The sequence below is a fragment of the Melospiza melodia genome, chromosome 3, assembly GCF_035770615.1.
Source record: "Melospiza melodia melodia isolate bMelMel2 chromosome 3, bMelMel2.pri, whole genome shotgun sequence".
NCBI lineage: Eukaryota > Metazoa > Chordata > Aves > Passeriformes > Passerellidae > Melospiza > Melospiza melodia.
Window position 1 is genome coordinate 55,455,668 of NC_086196.1, and position 16,705 is coordinate 55,472,372.

General features: G+C 38.7%; 1 protein-coding gene across 6 annotated transcripts in view; it reads right to left on the reverse strand.

The window, feature by feature from the left end:
- Nucleotides 1-16,705, reverse strand: part of BIRC6 (baculoviral IAP repeat containing 6) — a 176,119-nt gene that overhangs the window by 16,773 nt on the left and 142,641 nt on the right. For all 6 annotated transcript variants that reach the window (XM_063151839.1, XM_063151838.1, XM_063151836.1 and 3 more), the window contains one exon: nt 5,943-6,153. In XM_063151839.1, the coding sequence (XP_063007909.1) occupies nt 5,943-6,153 (211 nt within the window). The remainder of the gene's footprint in view (nt 1-5,942; nt 6,154-16,705) is intronic.

The window sequence follows — 16,705 nt, forward strand, 5'->3', positions numbered from 1 at the left end:
AAAATCAAGGTGTTGGCCTCATTAAGCAAAATGCTTCACCACATGCTTAAAAACTCCTACAGACATAGTGAGTTACTGACAGCAACTACCTCAGCAGACAAGGAATATATATTAGTTGAAGCAGCAGGGAAAGGAGACATTTACTCAAATGCAAAGTACCAATTATATTATTTCCTCTTGTTCTCCCTGCTGTGCACAACAGTTACACTTCAGCCCTTTTGAACTGTATTCTCCCAACATCTCATGTGCCACCACCAATAAAGGGAAAGGAGATTCTGTCCACTGCAATCATGAACACAACAGAAAACCCCTGCCCTGCCTCTCCTCACAAGAGACTTTTAAAATCCTATGTTTGCAGAACAATTCTACTCTGACAGCTACATTATCCAGCTGCCTAACTTCTCAGTCAGGCCACACCTGTGGAAGAGCAGTTTAGCAAGCAAAATGCAGGAATAAACCTGACTCAGCTATACCTCTGCCCCATCCAAGTCTCATTTTTTGACCTTGACTCTGCCTAATCATGGATTTCAGCCAGTTTCCTAGGGAGGGTAAGATAGCTGGTTCACAAATATCCAAAATTAGACATACTGCCTTATCAACATCCAGCTTCCTCACACAAGTGTTCCTTGTATATTCTAATGGTTAGTTAGGATAAAAGTAAGGCTTTTTCCCCACTTTTGGGGAACAAACCAACTGATATTGCCATAGCATGCAAGACTCCTATCAATGATGACATCCAGTTTTTTCTTCCCCCATTTTGTCTTCCTACCTTTATTTGATTCAAAAGAACACCAACTTAGTATGATCCATCCTGCACAGTTTGTGAGATCACAGAATCACACAATGGTTTGGGAAGGAAGGGACCTTAAATATCATCTCATTCCAACCCCCGGCCACAGGAGTGATACCTTAAACTGGACCACATTGCTCAGAGCCCCATCCAGCCTGGCCTTGAACACCTCCAGGGATGGGGTATCCACAGCTTCTCTGGGCAACCTCTTCCAGTGCCACACCACCCTGAGAGCAAAGAATTTTTTCCTAATATCTAATCTAAACCTACTCTTTTATTTGAAGCCATTTCCCATGTCTTTGTAAAAAGTCCTTCTCCAGCTCTCCTGTAAGCATCTGCTTCATTATTTTATTGTCTACTTTAGAATTATTCACAAATGTTGGAGAAATTTAATAGCATTTTACAGTTTCTCAGTTTATTTACAATCAGCATATGGAAAATCAAGTAATTCCCTAGACTCTAGATGGGAAAATCTGTCCATGGTTCCCCAGCCATATGTACTCTCACACTGATGATAATTTTTAAAGCTCACAGAGTTTTGTGATCTGAGATAGAAATGAACATCCCTGCAGACATGAACTATTATACTTAATTTTCTATTTCTTTGACATTAGAAGACCACAGCAGCCCTTTCTGAAAACATATCCTTAAAACATGTTTATGCATTTGGCTATTAAATGGCTATTAAATCATGCAATTTAAAAAGAACAAGTGCACTATAAGACAAAAATCTTGCACAAAACAGCTCTGGAGCAGATGGAGGTGTGAATATGGTCTCTGTACCCATCTCCCTCATATAACAAAACATCCTGCTCTAAAAAATCCAAAAGCCTATTTTGTTCCCTAAACTGTATTCTTATAAAAGGGCTGAGACAAAAATGTTATTCAAAGCCCAGGAAAAAGTTCAAAGGGTTTCACATATCACCAATGCACTGGGCAATCTTAGAGCACACAAAGTGAGGGTCACTGTCAGAGTCACTGTGAGGGTCCCAGTCCCTCAGGAAGGTCAGAAGCCTCCATGAGCCTGCTGCAGCCTTGCGGCTGCTCTACGGACCCCACAAAATAACTCCTTGGTCAGATTCAATTTTTGAGTCCTCCAGTGCCAGAATTACAGCTCTACTGAAGATGATAATCCATAAACTATATCTCACTGTGACCTGAAACACATGGTATTGCTTTGTGCACACATGACAAAAGCAACCTGATGACTACTCTGTCATTTATGAGCAGGTATAATGTGGGCAAAGCCCACTATTAGCTAAGAAAATTCCAATCCTCCTTCTTGCTGCCATCTCCAGTGCTGCAGTCCTGCCTGGATTCCTTCTCTCTCCAAGCTGGGTGATACATGAGTGATCCAGAGGCACCAGTAGGGCCCCAGCTTGAGAGAAGCAGTTGGTGGGAACTTTACAGCTCTCTCAACACTCTGTGAAGAGGAGACAAAATACCAAAAGTGAAATCATAAAGCCAGTAAGATGCTTCAGCTCTTTCCTTGTATTCTATCAGCCTGCATAGAGATTTCTGTATGCAGATAACTAGCAGTTTAACAAACTCCTGAGCTTTAATACAGCAAAAACTTTTATCTAAATGTTATTTTATCTAAATGTTCCAGAGTGGAGGAGGAGCCAAATATAAAATTCAGACACGGAAACTTTCCCATACTGTTTTTCAGCCACTGAAGGAGAAGCAGAGAAAATGTCAACCCATATTTAAAGGGATGACAGTCACTAATATATTTGCTAGAAAAGACAGCAGTGTACATGCTAATAATTTAAGCCATTAATTTAGCTTGTGCTAGAGATGACAGCCTTCTCTTTATGCTGTGCTAAATGTATAATGAATTATACACTCCCAAGGCAACTTTAATTTTCAAAGTCAATACTAATACTTACTCACCCGTGCCTGGTACTTGCAGGTGAATGTGGTGATACAGAATGACACCCTTATCAAAGCATTCCCAGAGTGCAGCCAATGAAGCACTCAGACCCTGTGCCCCACAGGGACAGTGCTTACAGCACAGGGCTGCTTAGTCTTAGGCTGGGACTCACTGTCTTGGGATAAAGCCACCCTGGGTTTGCAATCACAGCCCTCATGGACCGCACATTTACTCCTTCCAGTAATTCACACTTGCTCAAACAAATCTCCTGAAATCAGGCAAAACAGGCAAGGGGCTGTGATTTTGCAAATGACCACTGGTGAAAGCTGGTAACCTCCTCCCAGATGGCTCCACCTACCCCACCTTGGGGCTTGAAGCACTATTTACAGACATTCAGTGGAAGCATTCCAAACCAGAGGCTGCAGGACTGCTCCCTGCAGACAACCATCAACTCAAAATGTGAGTTTCAACATGCAGCAGAAGGAAGTGATAATTGTTTTTTAAGAAAAATAAATTAAAACAAATTAGGCCTTGACTCTTGGGGCCCAGTTCTAAAGACATTTTTTTTTTTTATTTGAAAAATGCACTCTTTCACATAAAAGTTCTTCAAAATAGCAGTGAAGACAATGAAAAGCCATAGCAGAGATAATACTTCAAGCCCACCTGGTTGTATTCCAGCATCCCCATGAAGCATAGTTAGGAATTTCAGGGGTAAGCTTGCTAGACCGCACATCACACAAATGAGCCACCATCTCATTTTGCCAGAACAACCATTTGCCACGAAGCTCACCCAGCAGATGTTGGCTCCAATGAGCCTGCTTTGCCACACATCAGCAGCTCCCTGCAGCAAAGGGCTCAGCCAGCACAGCAAGCTCTTGTCTCAAACCCATCTCTCATGGTAACTCATTACACCAGCCTGACTGCTCTCCAATCACTGATGGCTTTGACTTCCTAGCACCCAAACAGCCATGAGATATCATCTCATGCCTAAATGTCTTCTCCATTATCCAGAAATTTCCCAGTTTTCTAACAGAATACTGTGGCCTTTGAAAGTAAAGGAAATTCAATGCTAACTGAAGTCCAAAACCAAGTCCCCTTCAATTCTGGAACAAAGTGGATGCTCCCAGCCCAACATAGAGATGACATTTGGCAGACATGCAAGTCTGCTGCTCAGAGGATGTGATGTTTTGCCTTTGAAACTAGAACTCATGATTTTGGGTTGTTGTTCTGCCAATTTGATCTGAAAGGAACAGCAGATTGTCCTATTTAAGAAATTCATGCCAATACTTGCTTATATTTCTGGCACACCTTCAACTAAAACGCTGAGAATTCAAGCCTTCCACCCCAGTGGCTCCAGGCTGTTCAGGCTGTTGATGTTTTCATCCTTGTCTATGCACTGCTTCAAACACAAACCGCACTATGGTTAAACCACCCAGTAAAATACAGGTTTTCCTTTTGTGCTGGGATAACAAAGTAATGCAAGAAAATGGTACAGATAACCCACAAAGAATGAACCACAGAACTCCTATCAAATCCATCTAATATTAAAATTATTGTGACTCTAGAACGCTTCTTTGCTTCCAGATCCTACGCTGGCACTGAAGAACTACTCCTACTGTGTTTACTTTAGGAGATAGAAAAGAGCCTATGAACAGTAGGTGCACACCACTCTCACAGAGAGACTTCTTAGGCTTCACCCTGGGGAAGTGAGATGAGAAGAAACAGGTTTCCATGGCCATTAAATCCCATGAGAAGACAGAGGTTTCCATGGCCATTATATCCCAGGCTAATGGATGACCAGATGAACAAAGAAAAAACAGTCAGCAATTCTGGTGGAGAATCACATACACAGGTATCGGAAATGGATTACACAAAAGCCAAGTTTCTTTCCTATTTTAAGAAGATTACATACACTATGAGATATATAGATAATATTGTCAGCAGGCACAAGCTGACTTTTTTAGGTGGGTATCCAACATAAAGAACTGGCTTTTGTCCTTCCAGTTCTGCTTCTTTTGCATTACACTAGCAAAAATATGCCACTAGAGGTACCTTACATGCTTGATAAGCAAGACTTGCAGTATCAGTCAAGAGCGATTGGAGACATTGATGGGTAAAGTCCAGTTCATCAGGAGCTACTAGAAAGAGTTCCCAATAATGAGATTCCTTCTTGAAAAGTCTCTTGGGTAATGGTTGGTAAATATTCTGAGTTAATAGTGGGAGAAAGAACATTCTCCACACACCTTTTCCTGACATTTTATTTACCTTCTTTTATTTACCTTTCCGCCATTTTATTTACCTTCTTCCTATGAAGTTTCAGCATATGCTTAGGGGCAGCACTAAATTTTGCAGAGAAATACAGGTTATTATTTCTTAAGAAGCTGTTTTTAAATTGGAAGCAAGTAAACAGAATCAAGAAACCAACTGGAAACAGAAAATTATTAAAATAAATAAATGAAAATTTATATTGCAACATTGATAATTACTAATGAAATACAAGAGTATGCAAATCTACCAGGTTATGTCTGTCATACCAAAACCATTCCCTGTAAATAGTACAGTAAACAACACAGATGCATACAAATACAAATCTAGATCTAACAGATGGTATATTCTCACTCTGGATGGCAACATCCATTCAGAGAAATATACAGAATTTAATCTCCTTTCGCTTCTATATCAATAATAAGCAAAAGCTTATCCTGTTCCAGCCAGAAGAGGGTTAATTTTTGCAGTATGCAGGAGAGGGCACAGTCAGGACCCAGAGGTTAATGTACCCCACCTCAGACCATTGCTGGGGCGGGGGAAAGGGACTCTCCTCTGGAAGAAGGGTTTCCTTCTGGTCAAGTAAGAATGGTGGAGGGAGTAGTTGGGTGGTGCCAGTGCCACACTGGAGGGAGCAGATGGATAATGCCTGCTCCCAGCTGGAGGGAGAGGTCAGGGAGGTATAGCTGCGGTTGGGTTGAGCTCCATGATGAGCATTTCTGCATGTGAATCACTCTTTCTTTTGTACACTTTTGTTAATAATATTGCTGCTGTTGTTTTCTTACCTCATTGCTGCTTCCAGCAAATTGTTCTTATCTCAACCTGTGATTTTTTAGCTTTTATGCCTCCAATTGTCCCTCCAGCCCACCACAGGGGGAGGGGAAGGCAGGAGCCAGCAAGGGGCAGCACGGTTTGGAGTGTCTCAGTGGGGGCACTAAACTGGGGAGTATCACTCCTAAAGCACAACCACACAGCACAGTTTAAATGAAGGGCAGGGCTGATACAAGTGCTTACCTCAGTCTGTTGGTGTAGGTATCCACACAGGTCTTCATTTTAGCCAACAAGGTCCCAACAGAAGCCTGGGACTCCAGCTGCTCCTCCTCCTCTTCGCTGCTTTCTCCTGACAGAGGAAGCAGCAATGGCACCATGGATGTGCAAGAGGCAATCGCACGGAGCAGCTCCAGCAGAGCTCGGTACAGGGGAACGTGGCGAGCCATATCCAAAACTGCAAGAGACAAGCAGTTTACCAAAATTACTAACACTGCAGACCCTCTCACTCCTAGTGTGGATGTTTCAAACAGAAAAGCTACATTTTAGTAATTATTAAAATATTAATGAAATGTAATGATAAAATCCAGTATTTTGTAATCGTCATTTTTGTGTTGTAATGGACCTGAAAGAAAATTACAAGATACCTGGAAAACAAAGGTTAACAAAAGACACAAGAGGACAAAAGTGCTAACAAGGTAAGGAACAGGATTACCACATGCTATATTAATTTCTAGTACCTTAGCATACAGTCCTGGCTCAAATTGTATGCTAACAGTAAACAAAAATCTCTGGAGGAAAAATTGCAACCTATGGCATAGCAGAATAACATCTGCTGAATCTAATAGCATATGCATGTATAAAGACTTTCACATCACTTTATTTACAGTCATCTTCTCCTCTGGGAAAATTTCTCCGCATTATTGCAAAAATATTTATGGTTCTTAAATGAATGAAGTTATCTACTAAGTTGAAGTCCAGTTTTGCTTCTTTTCATGAAGAAAGGATTGTTTTAGAAACCATTATGTATCTTGCAGAGAATGCAAATTTTATCTGCATATATATAAACCACAAAACAGCAAAGATGAGTAAGAATATATATTAGGCAGGCAAACCTCACTGTCTTAGTGCTTTTCAGTGTGATATATAAATGTTACAGAAGAAACTGTGAGTAGAATATAGACATCAGCTCCTCTGATTAGGGAAGACAGGCAGAGATACACAATTCTAATAGATTCCCTAGCACCACATTGTTTATTTTTCTTCTCCACTTGTTTGCACAAATATGCAATGGATGTCATTTCAACTGACTTTGTATCATTAATAGAAATCCTGAAAATGTAGCAATAGGCAGATACTTTAACACAGCTGCTTCCTCTGCCCCTAGGACATGCTATTTTTAACCTAACTGCAGAAAATATTTGCTCCAGTTTAAAGTATTCACAAATGACTGAGTTTATGATAAAATAAATTTATTCTTTTTCCAGCAAAAAACGCCAGACAACAAAAAGCCCCTGACAACTTGCATTAGAACAGAACAAAGCACAGAAGAACTCTTTAATGTTTCATTTAGCACATCTCATCCTCCAAGCTAAAGCAGATCACAGACTTTCAACTCCTGTCACCAAACCCTTAGCTCTAAATACAGCAGGATGGGACAGTATAAATAGCCAAGCTAAATTCAACAAGCCAGTTTATGCAGGTTTAAGGCTGGATTTATCTCTGCCAGGACTTCTTTGATCAATAGCTTGCTATTTGTTTTTTGAATCTATTACAATGGTACAAACTCTTAACTGGGTGAAGTGCTATTGAATAGGAAGAAAATTTACCAAAACAAAATATTAATCTGCCAGGCCTGGTGTCATGGCTCTAAAAATAACCCATGTCAAAAAAATCCATATATCTATAGCAAACTGAATTTAAACACTGATGTTAAGAAAGCCAGTTTTAATTACCTGCTAATTCTTACCTTTACATATATATTTTTATATATATATATATGCCTCCATTTTTTATGCTCAGTTACTAGTGAAGAATTATTGCCCACAAAAAAACCCCCACAATATGTAAAAAATAAACACATATGGATCTGATGATGTGTGGACTTAAAAAAAAAAAACCAAAAAAAAAAAACCAAAAACACACACACACATTAAAAAAAAAAAAAAAAAAAAAAAAAGAAAGAAAAGGAGGGTGGTGAAAAAAGGGCAAGCATAAAATACATCCTACCATAGCCCTGGCCAGAAACCACCTCCCACCTGTAGTGCTAAAGACCAAGTGGCTCCTCAATTTAATCAATAGCTGTTCATTATGAGGATGGTGAGTGAGGGAGAGATGTGACCTCTTAGATAACCACAGCATTTCACTCTGGAAACCTTTTATTTATTTATCTTAACCATGAAATTTTCATGAGACCAGAATACATAATTCCAAATCCTTCAATGCTGGCTTGCCCTTTCCTTTGCTAAATGGATAGTTAAGTTCAAAATTACCATCATGAAGGGAACTGAACTGACATAACTTTCAAGTGGGAATGTTTTCCAGAGAGATGGGAGAGATTCCTGGCTTTAGCAGATCCAACTCACTTGCACTGCTTTGCTATAATTCCCATGTGAAACAAATGAAATGCATTCGCTTGGCTTCAATTTAAACAACCTTTTAGGGAACAACTACTAATTTCTTTTACCTTAATGCCAGACTCTGTGAAACTCAATTTTTGGTACCATTATGTGTTTTATCCTATTTTTCTCCTTTATTATATTTACTAAGAATTGTGACTCATGCAAGTGTATTTTTCTGCCCAAAATGCCTCAACTCCCTTCCATCCCCAATCTAAAGCCCCAAAATGTTCATCAAGACTGGATACCTAGATAAGTATCAGAAAAACTTGCTGGAAAAGAACCCAGAATAGTCAAATTACTGTTTGTTATCTTTATCTGGCAGTTCACCTACTCCTTGTGCCTGCTTTCAGTTGAAAGAATGCCAAACTGATTACAGTGTATGCTCAGAGCAGATACAGCTCTGCCTTCTGAAAGAGGTGAAGAAGACTTGAGCAGTTTGTTGAGCTCTAGGTAATTTTTAAGACACTATATTTAAGCCACTAGGACAACAGGATACTCTTTTGTAAATTACACCCCTGGCCCAGATCTACTCTTAGCTAACCTGTCCACCTCTTTCTGGTGTGACAGCTGCAGATACAGATGTCCCAACAGCAATTTTCTGGACTGAGAGAGGTTTAACACATCCAAGTAGAACTTCAGTTCAGGCTGTGCCACTTAAACTCCATCACCATCCTTGCTGCTTTTAGTGTTTGCAGCACATTTAGTCAGGATTTCTGAATTAAGATTTTTCCTTCAGATATCATTATGTATTTCAGAAATATAAATTACACAGTTTTAAATTACACAGTTTTTGATCCTGTAACAAGGTCCTTTAAGGAAACTGAATTGAAATACTACAAACATGAATTAAAACATAAAATACAAACCTGCAAATCAAAATGTCTATCTCCATCAAATAAAAGCAATGGAACTTTTCGACTACTGTCCTCACATACAGGTATCTGGCCAATTAAGATGCCAACAATCTGGATTTCAAGCAAATACATACTTCAGTGAAGAACATGTGTTAAAAGTAAACCACTGTATTCTTCAAAGTATGTACTCCCTTGGGAACATATCCAGCTTTTTTTGTCTGACTCAATTGAGCAATGAAGGTGTATCATAACACTTTACCTGAATTAAATATGATAGCTTCTCTTATAGGAAAAAAAATCCAACACACCATGAAATAGAAACAAATACTTCTGCTTACAGCAGACCTATAATTTGAACACTATTAGGACACATTTAATAGGTCAGAATCTTTTTATATGGGTACTTCAGTTGTGTAAGAAGGCTCTAACAGTGTTTAATTTATATGGGCATGCATGTAAGCATACCAAACCGCACATACACAGCATTCCTAAGAACGAAAATGGAAGATTAACATTCTTGGCTTTGTAAAAATGACAGATGGATATTTATCCATGAGTGTCTGTTATCCCAAGGACAAAACAGTTACTAGATAATGACAGATACCTTTTACCCAGAGCTCCATTTGGGGCTCTCAGTCTCCTACACTGAGTACACTCAGAGTGTCCTGGCTGTCAGGCTCCCACCAGCTGTGCTGTCACATCTGTCCATTTTTGTGCTGTTGGAGCTCCCTGATTCTGTGGGTAAGCAAAGTGCTGAGGAATATTCAGCTCCCAGCACCACAGAAGCTCCCCCTTGCTGACTCTCAAACAGAACTGCTGCCCCAGAGAGCCCACCTGAACTTCTGCTGTGTTTCCTGAGCACTTCTTCAAATGATTACTCTGTGACACATACTTACACCAAAAGAAAAGATTACATTATTTAATTTCTATACTCAAGGCAGGGATTTGCACTCAGGTTTTATCCTGCTTCCTTGTCCACCTTGTCACCAGGGCTGTCAGGATAGGTCTGCCTGGTGACAAGGTGGTGTTCCAGAGAAGGCTCCAAAACCAGAGCTGGGAACTGGGAACTGGCTTCTGCACCACCTGGCCCAAGCTGCTTCCCCACATGCCATGGGATTCTCAAACTGCACTGAGTGAACACACATCAAGGTCTCACCTGCTGGCTACACCAGCAGTTAAGCAGCTCAGCCAGCAGAGCATGAAGCAGAGCACAGGCTAAAACCTGCAGTTGAACCTGGAGCAGGAGCAGGCGGCTGCAGGACACCATCACAGCCCCGTGCTGGGGCCTGGAGGCAGCTGTGACAGCCCAGGGTGACAGAGCAGGGCAGGAGGTGACACAGAACAGCAGGCAACAGCACCATGGGCCGGTGGCCAGATGATGACAGCAGTGCCCTTAAAGGCTGGAATACCAGTGGTACCACACATAACTGTTAACAGTAGCATTTTTATTCTATTAACCTTGTTTTATTAATTAAGCAATTATGAATGGACATATCCATATAAAAAAAAATTGATCAGTGTTCTTACTGTCCCTCATAATTAGCAAGGAAGTTCAGGGGCAACAGGCAGCATACATATTTACTCACAATTCACATTAAAAAAGTACCACAGGTCTAAATTTATTCTGTTGTACTTTGAAAAGCAGAAACCTCAGTAAGGTCACTGCCACTTGCTAAGATAGGTAGGGATGACAAACATCTGGAAAACATTTCATCGTTTAGGGGAATTCAGCTAGTCTCTTGCCACAATATTTGCAACTTAGAAAGATGGTGAATGAAGGCTAAATAGGTAAAAAAATAGAGATTTCATTAAACTAAAGCTCCTTTCTATGTTAGTAACAATAAGTCTGATTTGGGTGGAAGGAAAAGGAATATGACTGAAGTTTTGTTAAGAGTTTTTGAGTTCCACAAACTGCTGAGCATCCTGTCTTTTGAAAACTGCAGTCTTTCACATGCCTAAATATCATGGGATGTTAAGGCATTTTTGAGAATTTTTAACCTAAGCCAGCTTATTCCTGGGAAGCAACTGATTAACATTTAATGATCATGTGTGATTTCAGAACATTTAAATTGCTTTCCACAAATATATTTGTTCATCACTAATACAGATCTATTTCTTACCACTATCTAAGACTAGCCATATCCAGTTACAACCTTAATATAATGAAATAAAAGGATATGAGGGCAGGTAGTTCCACAGGATCAAGGTATCACCTTAAACTTCATATATATCTGTAGCAAGATAATGACCCAACTGAGTCTAATACTCCTTTCCTTTCTTTTAATATTATACAATATTCAAACAAAGAATAGCCAGGCCTAATGGCCCATTAAATAGGCAGTACTGAACAGCAATAAATTTTTTTGCAATTGATTTAACATCCTCAGTTCAACTTAACTGGTTATGAAAAAGATTATTTCCATTGCAAAGTATATTTAAAACATCACAAAGAACATGCACATTTATTCTAAAATGAGGCAAACTATTAATATAGTGTATCCACTATATAAAAAAAATCTTCACACTTTACAGCAAATTAAAGAGACTCATATAGAAGAATAATTTGCAAGACAATGATGAAAAGTTCTTATTTACTTGCATCTAATGTCAAGGTCTTCCCCACTGTAATTCTCACTGTCACTGTATTAGTAATTCCTACCCCAAAGGAGCCTATAAACTTGGTGTAAAAAACCCCCCAAACAGCCCCTTGAGGAAAAATAAATTATCAACACCTTTACCAGTTTTACAGCTATGACTGTGCCAGTTGCAGACCCTCCTTCCTTCTGGGCTCTGACAAAAGCTGTCTATATATACTCTCAATCTATATTCTCCTGTATGTAACTTCTCATTTTCTGCACTTATTATTTAAGGACTTGTTGAATTTCAGTCATTTTAGAGGCCCACAGAAGTATTTTTCTTCTGTACAATCTTGTTTTACTTTGGACCAAGACACATGACTGATGCTCTGCCTTTGTTGACGGAAAGAAGGTTCTGCTGGCAGCCACAGCAGCAACTGGAAACTCTTCCAAAACTACAGTCCTTTTGTTTCTTTTGTCAAAGAGATCTACCACTGCAAATATGAGACAGATGATAATGAATGATCAATTAAAAGGAAGTAGCTGAAAAGAAAAATGTGTTCAGGAGAGAAGCCATACGGAAACCCCAGAAATATAAGGAAGGCCTCCTTCTTGCATGGGATAAAGTTTCCAGTGACCCAAGAGATGCCTCCAAATCTCATTTCTTATTTTGTTTTGGATCTGTTTCAGTAAGACATTTAATCTTCCTGAGAAGATGAATGTGTTTCGCTAAATACTCATCCTGAAGTAGCCATCTAACCCTGCCTCAGTTTTAAGCAATGTGAAAGATAAATACCAGTTATGTGGAGTAACTATATTATAAAACTATAATTTTATAAATTTATAAATAATATTATAAAACTATAATTTTATAAATTTATAAATAATATTATAAAACTATATTATATTCATATAATGCACAAATGCTCAAAATTTACTACAGTGTATCCAAGTCTCCCCTGCAAAAACCCCAAGAAAACACCTATGTATTCTGAGTAACCTATTTTTTCTTTCATAGTAATAAAGTTTAAAAGACATGGGATCATCAGCTTAAGAAGCTCAAAGTAAAATGAGACATTTTTATTACCCTGCTACTTACTAAAGTTTAAGACTAATGTTAAGACCACAACTACAGTACCACATTCACCTGGCACTACATTTTTCTTTTTTATTTCATGCTTTTAAACCGCCAAATAAATTAAAAGTAAGATCCAAAAGTTGTCAATTTTACACAATTTCTAAAACATGCTTAGTGATTAGTGAGGACTTTTTTTTTGATGCCTCAGTATGTTATTCACCCATAGCCACGATCACATTAAAGACTTCAGGATCTCATTATCATATTAAAGACTCTCAGCTGCTATGAACACCACTGTTCAAAAGAAAACCCAAAAAAAGGAAGTACTAATTTTGTATTTTTAATTAAAATCTTCAGAAGACAGAATCTTGTGGCCACATATACTGCCAAGCACGAGTGAGGCACTCTGTTTTTGCAACAGGGCCACATACGCTTTTGCTAAATGTTTTAAAACTGGAGCCATTTTTCAGCCCCCATTTGCTGCATCTTTGCAAACATATGATGTATGAATGCAGTCCCTGCTGCAGGCAATAGTGTCAGTTCCAAATACGTCATGCTCTGCTGCCTCTTGATTTTCTGTTTCACAATCAACCCAGGGCAAGCCTCTTTTATAATAGGCCTAATTAACACGCTGTGCTCTGCCCTGCTTTGATAGAGAAAGAGATTGCCCACAGAGCAGCTCAAAATCAGATCTCTAAGAAAACATCAGCCTTTGAGTAAAAATAAAAGCTTTCCAAATATTGTCATCTTGTAGTAATTTAATTAACTTGACTTCACTTATTTTAAAATAGTAATAACATCAGAATTTTCACAGTACTGTTTTCAGTACTAAGAAAGATGACATCAGGAGAGATTTGTCCCTTGAATGATGAGGCAGGAGAAAGGTGTTAAGCAGCTTATAGGCCATGAGTCACAAAGCCAACGTCAGAGCAGAAAAACAATACAAGAAGGGTGGGCCTCTGAATTTAAGATGGGTACAGTGGCATGCTCCAAATTATTACTATTATTGTTCAGACACAACTTGAAAATTTTGTCCTTCTGTTGTCAGCACTGAGCCCATTAGCAGTCAAAAAAATCAGGTCAAATGTTAAAAAAGCTGATAATAAATTATAAATTAATTACTGAGGCTGCATTCAATCATTAGTATCACTTCAACACCATGTGCATTTGCCCCTTTTATCAAAGAGATGGGACAGACCTGGAAAAGAGAGAGAAGGGTGACTAAACAGCACAAGGTACAGAATGATCTGCTGCACTATCTAAAATGAAATAAAGAAATTGCAGCCTCAGTGACTAATGAAGGGTATCATAAAGACATTGCTTTTAAATTATGAGTGCTAAAAAAAGTGCATAGAATTGGACTGATCAATATGTTCAAAGGAATGGGCACACCATTAGAAGAAATAATGCCATTTGTATCAGAACATACACTACACAATACATCACTTTTAAGGTCTGGAAAAGCTTAGCACTAAATGTCAGGGTAGTAAATATTGTCACAAGTTCAAAAGTAATTGGGTAAATTGATGTAAGAACAGGCCATCAAGGGCTAATAAATGAGGGGACACCACCCCTGGCAACATACTAGCAATACCAAAGCAGCATCTGCATGGCAGCCCCATCTCTATATTCTCCCTCTTACTGTCCACTATTGGTGATAAAGTGGCAGCCTAACAACCTTGGTCAGTCTTGGCATTGCTATTACTGTGTGTTCTAGGAAACTTGGGGAAAAAAAGAGTAACTGCAAGAAGAAAGGAAATGTGCTCAATTAGACAGGCAAAAGGCACTGCTCAGGGAAGTTGGTCAGTCATCCGTAGTGTAGTAACGAGCACTCAAAACTAGAGCTCTTAGCCATTACTGGCTGGCTTATTTTTTAAAGAACATCTGATTTTGGTGGAACTGAGTATTTTGAGGAAAGTTCTCAAAATAAAAGTTTAAAAGTCAAGTCAAACAACACTTTTAAAACATGTATCCCTGAATCCAAAAAAAAACCCTTCGCCAGAAGAAGTGCGAGGCTTTATTTCATCAGGCCAAGTATGTACAGTTCAATAAACAAGACGCAATTTCCTGCATGTGAAAGGATGGGAAAAAGAAAGTGAAACAGTACAAAAGTCATGAAAACCAAAGTGAGCTTTTAAAGCATAAGTGTCTGCTAAAGCCATGCATGATCCCCAGTTTTGGAGATATTACCATTTAATGCTGCACTCTAGTCCCTCATAATAGAATCCACTAGGAATCACTTTGTGCCATTAAACAGAACGCCAAACAAACCTGAAAGGGTGGTCAGGTAATGGAGAGATTCTTCTTGCAGTCTACAGAGGAATCTTATATGATTGGGAATACATAATCAAGCAAAATTAATTAATGAAATCTAAAAATGCAAAATTGTGTATTCATTGGTTGTTTGATTTTAAGAATGGCCCAGCAGACATCAGTGTGGAAAGGCTGTGAGCAAAGTACTGAAGTATAAGCACAAACTGCCATGGGATCCAACCCCATCACAACTTTTAATAACCTTTCCTCTGAAAGAAAGCTGGATTTACCCATTACCAGTTCTTAAAAACAACAAAATATAGAGGAACTCCAGTAAAGCATAAAGCTCTAACCAAATCAAGTTTGCATTGAAATCTAGAAAACAATTGGTGTTGTTGGAAGCATCAATGCTCCAGGAATGTTCTATATTAACAAACAAATAAAGAACAATATGGAGAAAGGCATAAATAAAAGAAAATATAATTTAAAAAATATAAGAAAAATGTGAAGAAATACACAAAGACAGGCTTTCAGAGACTGCATGAGAATAAGTTGTTTGTCTGGTTAAGGGATGACAAAAAACTTATTGCTAATACAACCCACTATGGCATTTAGTAAGATAGAGAGGACCAATGATTTCTATTTGAGGTCAATGTACTAAAATAAATCTAATAATAAAGGTAAGCTAGAAGTGTCAAATTCATCTTCTACTTAGAAAAAGAGGAGAAATATTTTCTGCAAAGAAAAATACAATATTTAAATATTCTGCAGACAAACCCTTTCTCAAAAAAAATTAAAAATAAGTTCAAAATAAGTAGGGAGGTGGAGGCTTGCTTATCATGTCATCTTAAGTGTTCTAAGTGTGCAGCACTATACAGAGATGAAAGGAAAGGTATCACTACCCTAGAATGTGGATCAGGATTTTTTAATAAAAGTTACACTGGCTTTCATCATCCCTGCAATGGAGAAGGGAATAGTGATTGCACTATTTTTGGCAAAGGAGTAGGCAAGCAGCCACCTTGAAATGGTCCTCAGTGTGAGCATTACCTCTTCCAGGCCATAAAACAGTCCCTAGTATTTTAGAATAAGATAGGAATCGGAAATAAGATGGAAACCTGCCACTTCATTGCACATGCTGCAGAAATAGATGCAGAAATTCAAAATTAGATAATGGAGTTGTAGAGTGTTTTTAAACTATTACTTCAGCAGATGGAAAAAGGCCAAAATTTGGGTCTTCTGCTCTGTCAGCAGAGGATACCAAGACTGTTACTGGAATGAAAGGATGTGTGATTGCTGTGCTTTATTTTTCCTGTATGTGTGAGCACACCTACAAGATCATGTCCTCAGGGGACAGAAAGGAGACTATTTAAGCATCTCATTCTGCATTCAATATTTAATTATTTTGCTTGGCCAAGATAGCAGAGCCACTGTGCATATGCAAAACAGAACTTTTATCACTCCTGTGTATTTTTCAGAGAATAGTCTGTTCTTTAAAAGCCAAGACAGGCTTTTCAGCATGCTCTTTGTGTGTTTACTAAAAGTTACAGCTTCCTTGAGTGCAAGTTAAATGAGAGGTAACCCTTTGTATTTACTGCATATTCAAAGTGCCTTAGATAGGTCTTATGTG